Source organism: Aethalodelphis obliquidens, unplaced genomic scaffold, assembly GCF_003676395.1.
Source record: "Aethalodelphis obliquidens isolate GAN/ISIS:26980383/991018 unplaced genomic scaffold, ASM367639v1 scaffold50, whole genome shotgun sequence".
NCBI classification, from domain to species: domain Eukaryota; kingdom Metazoa; phylum Chordata; class Mammalia; order Artiodactyla; family Delphinidae; genus Aethalodelphis; species Aethalodelphis obliquidens.
The window spans coordinates 14,628,591-14,642,614 of record NW_020837994.1 but is presented as its reverse complement, the minus strand read 5'-3'; the positions used below and the strand labels follow the sequence as shown (position 1 = coordinate 14,642,614).

Below are 14,024 nucleotides of genomic sequence, written 5' to 3'. Positions count from 1 at the left end.
TGTCCTCCAACACACGCCTCTTAAATAAGATCCCCTTAACAAACATTTCTCACTGCTGTCATCACTGTATGTCATTATTTTGGAGGCTCCATGAAGTATGGAAAGTACTGGAGTGTTGGAGCTGGAAAGATCTGGGTTGAAATCCCCTCTATGCTAGCTGTGGGATTTTGAGTAGGTTATTTAATTCCTCAGAGCCTCAATTTCCTCAATGGTAGAAACTAGGGCTAATAATAATCATCTCTAAGGCCTGTAGAGAATCAGGAAAGCAATATAATGGAAATCACCTGACTTACACAAGATGGCAAACTTTAGATTCCTGACTTTTCTTCCTTCTTTTCAATGTTCTGATATAGCTCCTCCAATTCACACCTACTTATCCTCAGACATGGGAAAAATTAAGATTTACAAGCCCTGAAGATAAAGTGATTTTCAGTAAATAACCTAACAATTTTCTCAAAAATTCTACATTGTATTTCATTTTGGAATTAATTCATCAGTGTTGACTGGTGTACATTCATCAGAACTTTGATTTAAAAGCTCAATATTCTTCTTTGTTTTCACTATTTTTTTAGAGATTCTAAGACCTTCTACTCCCCCAGGGAAGGAAAAAAAAGGAATATTATATGAAGACAGCCAAGCAGTCAGTAGACAGACTCCCACTATTAGGAAAAAAAATCCCCAAATACCTGTTAGAATGCTACTGGTAAGAGATTTGCAGGGTGATGATTATGATTACATGTGAGTAGAACAGCAGTTTCAATAATAATTGTGTGGGCTGTGAACATATTTTGAAAAAAAAAAAGCTGGGATGCAGCCTAATGAATGTATTCATTAACCTTAATAGCATCAGGTAGAGAAGGGAGAGGACCATTTTGGAGGGGGGGAATGAATTCAGCCTTTCAGAGTCATTTTATAAGGCACATCAAACAGGGCTGCTTTCTCAATTAAAAATGAATATATGCAGTTGGGACTTCCCTGGTGGCGCAGTGGTTAAGAATCCGCTTGCCAGTGCAGGGGACATGGGTTCGAGCCCTGGTCCGGGAAGATCCCACAGGCCACGGAGCAACTAAGCCTATGCACCACAATTACTGAGCCCACATGCCGCAACAAGAGAAGCCACCGCAGTGAGTAGCCCGCGCATGGCAAAGAAGAGTAGCCCCTGCTGCCGCAATGAGAGAAAACCTGTGTGCAGCAACAAAAACCCAACACAGCCCAAAAATAAATTTTGAAAAAAGAATATATGCAGTTATCGGAAAAGAATTCTCTAAGATTTGAAATTTGCCTTTTAAAGTCTAATTTTCTAATAAGTTATATTAAACATTTAAGTCCTTAGTATGTTCAAGGCATTATAATAAACATAAGGATGAGATGTCCAAAACATAAAATTTACAGACAATTTAGGGAAAACAAATAAATGTACTTAACTTTAATATGATGACAAATGCAAAACTAAAAGCATCAAAATGTTACCTCTATGAGAGCAGAAATCTTGTCTTCTTGTTCACCACTCTACTCCCACATAACTATCAAGTTATTAGTTACCCAATACTTGTTCAGTGAATAAGAAATAAATGTCATGTATTTGAGGAATGAGAATCAAGTGCAGCATCTCCAGTACACAACATATGTGTGATAGTCTTAGCAGTACCAATACCATCAGGCTAAGTGGGACTAAAGATTTCAGTGATCAAGAATAATTGTATGTGCCTGGCATACCCACGTCCCCCGCCCGTACCTCCCCAATGCATAAACTCACACCTCCTGACACAAATTTAACGACTGCTAGGAATAGTCATTCTGATGTCTACATTTTTGGTCTGGTATTGCTCCTTTTGAAGCAGACTGAGATGATTTATTTATGTTGTTTGCCCCCAGCAGACGCCTCCCCAAGAACTCTGCAGAGTTATGCTAAGTAATCATGTTGCCATTTGAGAATTCAGCTAATGAAACCCGTACCCACTGTATGTGATTAGCGTTCCATGTAAATAAAGCAAGGGACTGTAAATGTAAGAACTAAGAGTGTGGAAACACCCAGGATACTAATTGAGGGGATGGGGGAATGATCTCAGGAAGGCAGGACAGGATTGTGATTTTCACAAGTGATGATTCAGTGACTGGGAACCTAATGAATTGTACTATTAAGGGGAAGACTGAATAAAAAGAAAAGAGGATGTTCAGTCTGGAGAATAAATGAGGAAACTTCCAGGGGGCTGGAAGTCAGCAATGCGCATTCAGGCAGGTCATACCTAATGGACTGCTGAGGACATGTGCTGGGACCTACCACAACGCCTGTGCAGTTTGCCTGCACAGAATATGCATTCAAAATGCTTACTGTATTAGAATGAAAAGAACATGGAGACTGTTACAGAGGATCACCCGATGCAACTTTCTGTGCAACATAAATTTTTTCGTTTTCCATAGCAATAACTTAAAACGAGGACAGGAAGGAAAGAGTATATTGTCTGCATTGTACAGATTTAGATTTTGATAACAGAGACAAATTTTTAAATTACTGAGCATCTCTATTCTAACATTTGATAATTACTAAACTTTTTCTTCAGAATTTTCCAAGAATTTTTTATGCCCGTTACCATGTATCTTTAGGGGCTTCTACGTTCCAGAAATATATTCTGACATTAAATCTACTGATTGTAAACCCTACAGTAATCATATTATAACCATAACAACTGGTCTGCTTCAAATATCTATGTTAATACAAAAATAATAAAAATAATAATTCTAAAGTTAAAATGTTTATAAGGATATAATTGTATAGAGAGCATCAGATCTTTAGAGCTCTATAATTTTCATTATTTCTGTCTTTTTTTTTTTTGAGTGCCAACAGCTATTGCTCAGTATACAAAACCCTAAACATAATAGAATAGGGTGGGTTAATATGGTACTGGACCACGTAAGAAAATTGTTCACTTGTATTTTTTTTTAACACTCAAATTAATTTTTTATGTAGAGAACAGACAGAAATCCAGGAGAAACAAAGTGCTAGAGAGCATATAAAGGGAAATCTGATCATTGTAGATCCCTACTTGTATTCATTTTCTTCCTTTTTCACCCCAAACCTATTTTCCTGTATTTTACAACCTAGGACAACCTACAATGTCACTTACAATATCACCTACAATATCACTAATGTCTCCCATAAACCAAAAACATCCTCCTTTACCCCCTATTCTCCACGTATCTAGTCCTAGGGACTCTGAGAATTCCTTACAAATAGGCTCTTCATTCCCACTCCTTTAATACAAACATCCATTCGATCCCTTAACCAGTGTAACAACTTTTCTAACTTGATCCTCTAACACTCATCCACAACCTTTCTTATCTGTCACTCGCACTGCTACCACAGTTTATCCAGTTCTCATCGTCTCTTCGTAACACTTCCCACTTTAAAAGCCACCACTGGCTCCCCTTCACCTGAATGATAAAACTCAAAGCGTTTGGAATGGCCCAGAAGACCATTCATAATTGGTCTTCCTCAGCATACTTTTCATTAGTCACTATCCGGTGCACTCCATATAGCTGCAATGCTTAATATTTACTATTCCCTGATTCACAAATACCTACTTGTTGGGCTTCTCTGGTGGCGCAGTGGTTGAGAATCCGCCTGCCAACGCAGGGGACACGGGTTCGAGCCCTGGTCTGGGAAGATCTCACATGCCGCGGAGCAACTAGGCCCGTGTACCACAACTACTGAGCCTGCACGTCTGGAGCCTGTGCTCCGGCAACAAGAGAAGCCGCGATAGTGAGAGGCCCGCGCACGGTGATGGAGAGTGGCCCCCACTTGCCGCAACTAGAGAAAGCCCTCACACAGAAATGAAGACCCAACACAGCCAAAAATAAATAAATTAATTAATCAATAAACAAATACCTACTTGTCTAAAAAATCACATTTCAAAATACAGTTATCACTCCATTACCCATATTTTCCAAACTCAATTCAAATCTTACCTTTCTACGAAGAGTTGGTCAATTATTTACTGATCTTCTTTCTCGTTGCGTTCATTTCATACCTATAACAATATTCGTTTGTATATGGTCATTTATTTACATGTCTCTCCTCCTGTCCCATATATATATATATATATATATATAATTAAGTGGATATATATCCACTTAATTATTGTTATTCACAGTAGGTATGTTCTATAAACAGGCACCAAACACTGAATTAGTGAATACTGACCATTACTCCTAGGGGAAATATAGGTTTAAATTGTCGTGAGCCTCTAGTCACATTTTCATCAACTAGTCGTTACATAACCTTGCTTTATGGTGTTCTGGTCTAAAGACACTTTATTTAATATTTAATATCTAATATTGTTGATGAATTAATATTGAATTCACAGAAAACAGGACTTTACTCATGCCTAAATGTAGCTGCCTTTTTTTTTTTTTTTTTTTTACTTTTTAAGAGTATATGTATTATCAACCTATATTTAAAAAAATATATTTATTTATTTAGCTGCACCGGGCCTTAGTTGCAGTACGCGGGATCTTCGTTCCCACATGCGGGATCTTAGTTGCGGCATACCGGATCTTGTTCCCTGACCAGGGATCGAACCTGTGCCCCCTGCATTGGGAGCGTGGAGTCCTAACCACTGGACCACCAGGGGCAGCTGGTTTTCTATGTAAGGTATAGCACAGCCTTCTTGCACTTGGGAACTCTAAATAATGTATCAGTACGATACTTGGGGATATTTTAAACAGCAAAATCAATTTAAAAAAACACACAAAAATGCAAAAACTTGGCACTTAATAGACCATGAAAAGGGCACTTCTTTATAGTATCAAAGCTGAAACAAGAAAGCAGAGGTTCACCTTGTGCAGCCTCAGCCAGGTATATGCACATCAGAAGAATCAACTTTTTCGCCACTCTCTGTATATCTGAAAATGACCATAAAAGTGCCATGAGTATCAGTATGGGGGTTGCAAATAAATTTTAGCAAGCAGGTGAAGTTACAAATACAGATTCTGCAAATAATGGGAAACGACTCTAAATCAAAGCATTGGAAAGAAAATAACGAAATGGATTCTAAGGAGAGGGGTAAAATGCCCATCAATGAGAAGAAATTGGATGGATGGATGGATGGATGGATGGATGGATGGATGGATGAAGAGATAGACAGATAGATAGATAGATAGATACTAAATCTAGAAACTTGACTGAAATGTGGTACATTTGCAGTTTCTTTCCTTATCTTCCTTCCCCCTTTTTCCTGATTTGGTAAAATATATGTCACCCAAAAGCATTAAAGTAGTGCCAGACTCTTGACAGTCCACTCTAACAATGCAATGGAAAGCACTGGATAGTAGAAAGGTAAGCTCAAGTTTTCTTGGCTCTTCACTTATGAATTTATTATTCCTTACTTAGACATACCCTATCATCTTAATGCAAATCTTAAAAGCACATTTTTATGAAAATGTTAATATTTAATAAGCTAAAGTCAATATAGCACCATCTAACTTAGCCAATATGGATTGAACTTTCTTGAGACTTACACAGCAGATATTCCCCTGTAAGCTTAAATAGAGTAACCATTTTTTGCCACACAGACACTGGAATTTTCTGTTTATATACGAACTCTTTTATGGTTTTTATTTTGCTGTTGAATGGAAATATCTGGAACAAAACTGTTTTAAAAATCACCACTCTAACCTATAGACTACTAAAAAACACCATCTTTTGCTAAATTAAATGTAGAGATTTATACATGGAAAAAAAAAAAGCTAAAGAACATGATGAGAGATGAGTAAATTAACACACTACGGTCCTGACATTTTTTTTTTTAATGGAAATATCACCTCCAAAAAAGTTTATCAAGACAGGCTTTTTACAATCCCCATTAAGTTCAGTGAATGAATTGTGAAGGGTAAATTGGACCCATTATGATCTTACATTTCTTATGTAATATTCATAATCACAGCGTTACATAAGAGCAAGCTCGCATGAATAAAAGGAGCAATTTAAATTCCCACTTCCTTGGAGAATGGGGCTCTGCTTGACAAACAGGTTTCCGGTCCCATTTGCAGCACGCCCATGCATCTCCTCGAGTGCCAATGAGACCCACACTCTCCTATCAGTGATATAATAAACCCTCCAAAACAGAGCAAGAAAATGAAGCAAACAAGCCCACTTCATTTCAACTTGTCAGCTTTAAATAAAATCTGTGCAGCTGAAATGAGAAACTTCAGGGAAGATAATGTGTGAAGTAACCACATTCAACATTGGGACAAAACGTATTGCATTAGTTATTATTTTTTTTTCCCTGATTTGCCACAAAAGTTTTTGAAATTTCAACATAGATCATTTTCAATGAAATCTCTTCTTGTCAAGGAGGACTTGGAGGAAGAAATGCTTTATTTTTTTCGTTTGTTTATTTTATTCTCCTCCACCCATGGATGCCTTAGGAATATCTCAAGCCCCTATGATAGCTTAATGAATAATATGTGACCTTTGGAACAACTCTCATTATCAATTTTTAAGTCAGAGCATACTGAAGAAAGTACATGCATTTTTTTACTTATTGTAATTAATTCCTTACATAATACTTTCCCTGGCACAGATTTATGCAAAATATTGGAGCATGCTCTCTGCCTCCCCCCCCAAAAAAAGTATAAAGGACAAAAATGCATTGGAAGGAAGATAAAAAGAAATTTTAAAAAAAGAAATTAACATTCCAATAAATAGAAATATCTGAATATTAATGAAATAAACAATGATTGTTTATGTAAATCCTTTCGCTCACACTTTCCCCAGTACCCACTCCCTTTCACCCAGCTAATCTCCAAAACCTTTCCTGCCTTGTGTTCAGGAGGCTCCATTCTGTTCTTCCCTTCAACTGTCTCCGTATCTTCTCCTCCCTCTTTGTTGTTACTTTTTTTTTCCATTGTTACATTTCCCTTGACTTTCTTTACTTCTCCTGAAAGAGCACTTGCACCTCTTCAAAGGAAGGATAGTACCACTGGGTCCCAGCAGATGCATAGCACAAGTTGCATATTCCAAATGACAGAGATGGTGGGGAAAGTCAGAGACACTTTTTTCCTAAATGCCCTAAGGTGTGTCCAGATTTGATATAAACACCTTTTCTTGTCTTTTATTTCCAATGTTGTGTCTCATGTATTTTCCAAATAAGCTTAGAGTATTTTTCCTTATTCTGTTATACTCAGGAACTCTCTGATTTCAAACTCTTTTATTTTAAAATTCCTACATTACTTTGAGTGATCAGTGCATAGAATGATATTAATATTGAGGAGTATGATCCCTGTCACCATCTTTGATGGCCTATTGCTAAAAAGTTCTTTCAATCACTCTAATGTAAAACATGATTTCATATGCGTATTTTAAATGTGTTAGAGAAGTACCATGGGATAGGAAAGAGGAATATGGACTATAAGGACTTCAGTTTGAGGCTCTGATGAATCAATATTTAATAGAATGACCATAATCAGAAAGTTTTTCTTTTTTAACCTCTTTAGCATCACTTGTAAACATGGAAACAAGTGAATATCCTGTCATAGGATGGTTAAATTAACATAAGGTATATTTTAGAAATATTTTTCATTTTTACTTTATGATAACTCTAATGATTATTATTAAGTAAAGGAAAAGACTGTATTTAAAGTTAACTTGACCTAGCTATTAAACAGTCAGTAAATAGTGTGAATGGTGATATTATGCAGCTTCCATGCATATACTATATTCTACAACCAGTAAAATTCTGTCAAAAGCATAAGGTTATTCTCTACAGTTCAAGGTAAGCGAGACAGGTACCTCCCAGCATTCTTAGACCCAAAGTTTCCATTGTGTTTTGCACTTTTTATCCTAGCAAGTTGCTATCTCAAGAATCACGTAGTATAATATAAGACCATAGTGTGGCCTGAGTGCCATGTAATGACTAATGTTTTCAAGATGACAGCAAGTAGAATAATTTTCTTAGAAGATATCTGTTCTAAGCTGAGGGTTTTTTTGTTTCCCCACAGTGACGGCTGGGCTGACAGATACGATGTGACAGATGGATATCAGCGAGAAGCTGTTGGCGGCATCACAATCAAGCTCCAATCTCCTGATGTCAAGTGGTTTGATGATTATTATCTGAAGCTCCGGCCGGAAACAAACCTCCGAAACCCCTGGTTTCAAGAATTTTGGCAGCATCGTTTTCAGTGCCGGCTGGAAGGGTTTGCACAGGAGAACAGCAAATACAACAAGACTTGCAATAGTAAGCAGATTTATTATTTCATTTAAAGCGGATAGGGCTAAGGCTCCAATGTAAGTAAACTGTGTCATGGGGATAGTGGCTGTAATCTGTTAGAGAGGAGGACTCTTACATAAAGTGGGCATTGCTTCTCAGAGTGCTAAGAAAAACATATGAGGGTAAATGTTCACTCTATTAAGATTTCAGACAATTTATTTATATTTATATCATTCAGGAAATCGGTACTGTGCTTAAAAGATAACGTGAGCTCCAGAAAGCACTCTTCTTGACATCTTTGAAGGCAAGAACTACATTCTGGTCATTCTGATTAGCAGTTAGCACAGTGTAAGGCACATAGCAAGGGTTGCATGCAATGTGTCTGAAGAATGAATGAGTGAATGTTGAAGGACAGAGCCAAGTCCTACTTCCATCAAAATACTATAAAATAGTAGCAAGGATTTGCTCTGTATAATTATGATGTTTCAGGAGACATAACCTAAGCAGAGCCATTCACTCAGTTATTCATCAAATACAAGGATTCACAACGTGCCAAACATCGCTTTACTTGTAAGGGTATCAAGAAGAGGAAAACAGATCCTGCCCTCGAGGGGTTTAGTGTCTAGTTAGGGAGATCGTCAAGCAAACAAAACTTGTAATTCAGTGTTGTAAGCAACATAATATGGGTTTTAAACAAAGGGTTCGGTTAGTTTTATTTGTAGCACATCCAAAGGGTATCTTGACTCTAAGAACCAGGGAGGGTCAATGCTGATTTGTAAGTCAAAGTGTAAAGGTTAAGGTTTGTTAAAACCAATAAGGGATTTGTTGAGACTGACATCCCACATTGTGTAACAAGCACCTCATATGCATTTGCCAAGGAGTAAAATGTTTTAGTTGGTGGTATAATGTCTTTATCATCATGATGCTGGCACAGAAGAGTGCACTGGGGCAGTGAGGTTGAAATCCTGGCCCCCGAACGAATTCCAGTCCACAGAGAAGTGGACTCACCAAAACGAGGAAAATAGGAACAATGTAGTGAATTGTTTATAATGCATTTCTTCCCTGAGTTCACATCCGTACTATGTTTTTTCTATCAGTTCATTCTTTTGTGAAGATGAATGAGGTCGTAAGTGGTGATTTGTAATTATCTTTCAATGCCAGTACAAGTAAAACGAGAACTTGGCAACCTTGTGTCAGTTCCTAATTCGGCAGTGGTGGAGGAGAGAGATGCTGGAGTGTGGCGTGGTACTGCCCGATGAAATCCAGAAATCATAGAAGCCTGGTGTGAGACTTCATTTGCCTCTCTCTTGCCTTAGATACTGCTGAGTCTTGTCCAAAATCTTCAAATGCGCATTCATTTCCTTCGTTTATACTTTCATGAAAAAATGTGTGTGAATACACAGGATTGTGACTTGTGTTTCACAGTTTCAATGTTTATAGCCAATTGTATATTTTTCACAGTTCTATCCAGTTTCTGAAGGACACAAACTTCTTTCTTCTCTTGAGATTTGGGGAGTCTGTGGTCTCTGTGTACCGATTCGATGATTGTGTAGAGATTACTCTATGTAGCTACACTGGAGGAGTTTTAGAGGGTCAGCAGTAGATCCAGTCTCCTCTCCAGTTTCTCTTTACTAAGGAGTTAGTGACAACCCCTAACCAGTGTGACTAAGTGAATTTTTCCAGTTGGTCTTCACCCTCTTTTGTACTAATGTTCTTCCTTCCCCACTCCTTTTTGTGTGAAATGTCTTCTCCTTGAAATAATTCTTTGTTTCTCTTACTTTTTGTTTTCTATTGGAGGTCTTATTGAGATATAGTCTTGAAAAAGACTCTTTGATTTCCATAGAAACGTTATTTCTATGGAAATTGTTCTATAAAATTCTCCATTTGAACTTGTTGCTATAGCTCTCTGTCTTTCACATGAGCACCATGATGTGACTTCTCTGCACAGGATCTGTTCCTTACTCTAGTTCTGGAAAGCATTCTTTAGTCCCGCCCCCTTGGAATCTTATCTGTCAACAGATGTCATTTTGTACATAAAAATAAACAGTTATATGTAATATCTCTGTTATTCTTCTCAATGAGGGAAATAATATTATTATCCTTACTTTAAAATAACAAAACTAAGATTTGGAGAGACAAAACAACTTGCTCAGGAAAACATTAGAACTTAGAATTGAGCTCAGATTTGTCTAAAGTTTAACCAATATGCTATTCTAAAGAGAGAGAATATTATAGTTTTAAAAATCACTATCAAATTTGCATTCTATAATAGTTAACATATAGGTCAAAGATACAAAAAAGAAAAATAAATCTTAAAATTATTTGGGTACAACTCTGGAATGAGATAATAGATACCTTGATATTCCTACTCTCTACTTTTGACCATATTTCCTTATTTACTCAAATGCCTTTCAGCATCCCACTCCATATCTTCAAAAAGACCCCAGGTAGTTTATTCTTATCTGTAACACTACTGAATATGAGTAGTGTTTTCCTAAATATAATGTACTTTCATCAAGCAGTGTGCATAAGACAACCACTTTTGAGTTGGAGTGGTAAGTTGGAGCTTATAATTCATTGATGGCAGGCAAGAAATCTTCACCTTATTCATAGTCTACAGTACCTAAAACCTAATAGATAGTTCAGTAAGTAAAATGGCTTGACACAAAGAGTGGAAATACGCATAGCTGAATTACTGCTTATTTTTCTTAGAAGCTTCTTGAAAGGCAAAGTATAAAAGCTAGGAGAGGTACCTGAATCTGGTAGTCCAGAATTAGCAGTAGCCTTATACAGAATGAGGTATAGAAAAGCTCAGAGTAACCAGAAAGTTAAAGGAAAACTCTTAATATTGAATAAGGAACAGAGCCATCCTGGAAATAGACCAACTCCTAGAAATTAATTCCGAATAGATTAGAGCTAAGTGATTATAGGTGATTCACTTTGTTGTACAGCAGACACTAACAACATTGTAAAGCAACTATACTCCAAAAAAAAAGAAAAATCCGTAGATTTTTTGATGATGGCCATTCTGACTGGTGTGAGGTAATATCTCATTGTAGTTTTGATTTGCATTTCTCTAATGATTAATGATGTTGAGCATCCTTTCATGTGTTTGTTGGCAATCTGTATACCTTCTTTGTATAAATGTCTATTTAGGTCTTCTGCCCACTTTTGGATTGGGTTGTTTGTTTTTTAAATATTGAGCTGCATGAGCTGCTTGTAAATTTTGGAGATTAATCCTTTTCCAGTTTCTTCATGTGCAAATATTTTCTCCCATTCTGAGGGTTGTCTTTTCGTCCTGTTTATGGTTTCCTTTGCTGTGCAAAAGCTTTTAAGTTTCATTAGGTCCCATTTGTTAATTTTTGTTTTTATTTCCATTTCTCTAGAAGGTGGGTCAAAAAGGATCTTGCTGTGATTTATGTCATAGAGTGTTCTGCCTATGTTTTCCTCTAAGAGTTTGATGGTGTCTGGCCTTACCTTTAGGTCTTTAATCCATTTTGAGTTTATTTTTGTGTATGGTGTTAGGGAGTGTTCTAATTTCATTCTTTTACGTGTAGCTGTCCAGGTTTCCAGCACCATTTATTGAAGAGGCTGTCTTTTCTCCATTGTATATTCTTGCCTCCTTTATCAAAAATAATGTGACCATATGTGGGTGGGTTTATCTCTGGGCATTCTATCCTGTTCCATTGATCTATATTTCTGTTTTTGTGCCAGTACCATACTGTCTTGATTACTGTGCAATAAATGCTGGAGAGAGTGTGGTGAAAAGGGAACCCCCTTGCACTGTTGGTGCGAATGTAAATTGATACAGCCACTATGGAGAACAGTAATGGAGGTTCCTTAAAAAACTAAAAATAGAACTACCATATGGCCCAGCAATCCCACTACTGGGCATATACACTGAGAAAAAAACATTAATTCAAAAAGAGTCATGTACCACAATGTTCATTGCAGCTCTGTTTACAATAGCCAGGACATGGAAGCAACCTAAGTGTTCATTGACAGATGAATGGATAAAGAAGATGTGGCACATATATACAATGGAATATTACTCAGCCATAAAACGAAACAAAATTGAGTTATTTGTAGTGAGGTGGATAGACCTAGAGTCTGTCATACAGAGTGAAGTAAGTCAGAAAGAAAAAAACAAATACCGTATGCTAACACATATATATGGAATCTAAGGGAAAAACATGGTCATGAAGAACCTAGGGGCAGGACGGGAATAAAGACGCAGACCTACTAGAGAATGGACTTGAGGACACAGGGAGGGGGAAGGGTAAGCTGGGACAAAGTGAGAGTGGCATGGACATATATCTACTACCAAATGTAAAACCGATAGCTAGTGGGAAGCAGCCACATAGCCCAGGGAGATCAGCTTGGTGCTTTGTGACCACCTAGAGGGGTGGGATAGGGAGGGTGGGAGGGAGGGAGATGCAAGAGGGAAGAGATATGGGGATATTTGTATATGTATAACTGATTCACTTTGTTATAAAGCAGAAACTAACATACCATTGTAAAGCAATTATACTCCAATAAAGATGTTAAAAAAAAATACTACGAACAAAACACTTGGAAGACAAGTGCTTAGGTACAACCTACAAAATAAAATCAGTTATTTGTGAAGTATTGCCATGCATCTACACACATCTTAAATACAACTATTTTGTATTCTGCAATAAAGTCTTTTTCATTTTGTTAAAAAAAAATCTGGATGGAAAACCAATGTGACTAATAACAGCACATTGTTAATGGCAAAACCACTAATACTACCTTAGTATAATTTTCCAAGTACAGTTTATTTTTCTTTAGACTAATGATTTATTGTAACACCTGGACAGCAGTCTTTCATATAGCCTCTTCCAATTTCTCACTAAAGTACTGATGAATACATCAATAACAAAAACAAAACAAAACTAATGTAACAATGATCTTAACTAAGAACGTTAGCCATCAGAATGCCAGTGCCTGGAGAACTTCCACTAAATAGCCATAACGCCTATGAAGTCAGATGTTGGTGCAAATGGCTAACTACTGAGAAAAAATGTTGGTGCAGCCTCATGTCACAACGTGTATACATGTGAATACATACACACTCGTATACATACACATACATCCAGATGAGTAAAATAGTTAAGTGGGAAAAAGAAAACTAGAGACAAAAGAAGCTACGGTAGGGGGATGAGGAAGGTTTTACTCAGAAAACAAATGATAGAGCATATGAGATTGGGAATATTTGGTAGTTTTAATTAAATAAAAATTTTAAAGTCCTTGTGTTAAAAGGGAAAAAAAGGCCAATATGACAGTCTAAATATTGATTTTCTTACAAGAAAAACTCATCCAACTTTAAAGTATAAATATTAAAAAACAGATAAATGTACAATGGATATATTGTACTTCATAGAACAATTAGAAATGAGTAATAAACATAAGAAAACATTCACTCCCATTGTTAATCATAAAAATACAAATGTTCTTTTTTATCTTTCTATATTTTTGAAACATTCTAAAATGAGAAAAAGTTATTTCTTATCCAAAAAGAAAAAATAACATTTTCAAATTATCATTTTAGGATGCTTTCTCCACCCCACATACACACATTTTTAAGGAAGGCACCTTCCTTTATATGTGTGTGGTGTGTGTGTGGTATGTTGTAGAATAATGTATATATAATGTACATAAAACACAAAAATCTTAAGTGAATTTAAGCTTTATACATTTTTACATACATATATGTGTATATATATATATACATATATATATATATATCTGTAACTACCATCCAAAGCAACAATAACAGAAAGTTCTCTCTTACCC

At 36.5% G+C, this 14,024-nt stretch overlaps 1 protein-coding gene across 2 annotated transcripts in view; it reads left to right on the top strand.

The window, feature by feature from the left end:
- GRM5 (glutamate metabotropic receptor 5) overlaps positions 1-14,024 on the top strand; it is a 559,718-nt gene that overhangs the window by 403,948 nt on the left and 141,746 nt on the right. For both annotated transcript variants that reach the window (XM_027083628.1, XM_027083629.1), the window contains exon 4: positions 7,999-8,234. In XM_027083628.1, the coding sequence (XP_026939429.1) occupies positions 7,999-8,234 (236 nt within the window). The remainder of the gene's footprint in view (positions 1-7,998; positions 8,235-14,024) is intronic.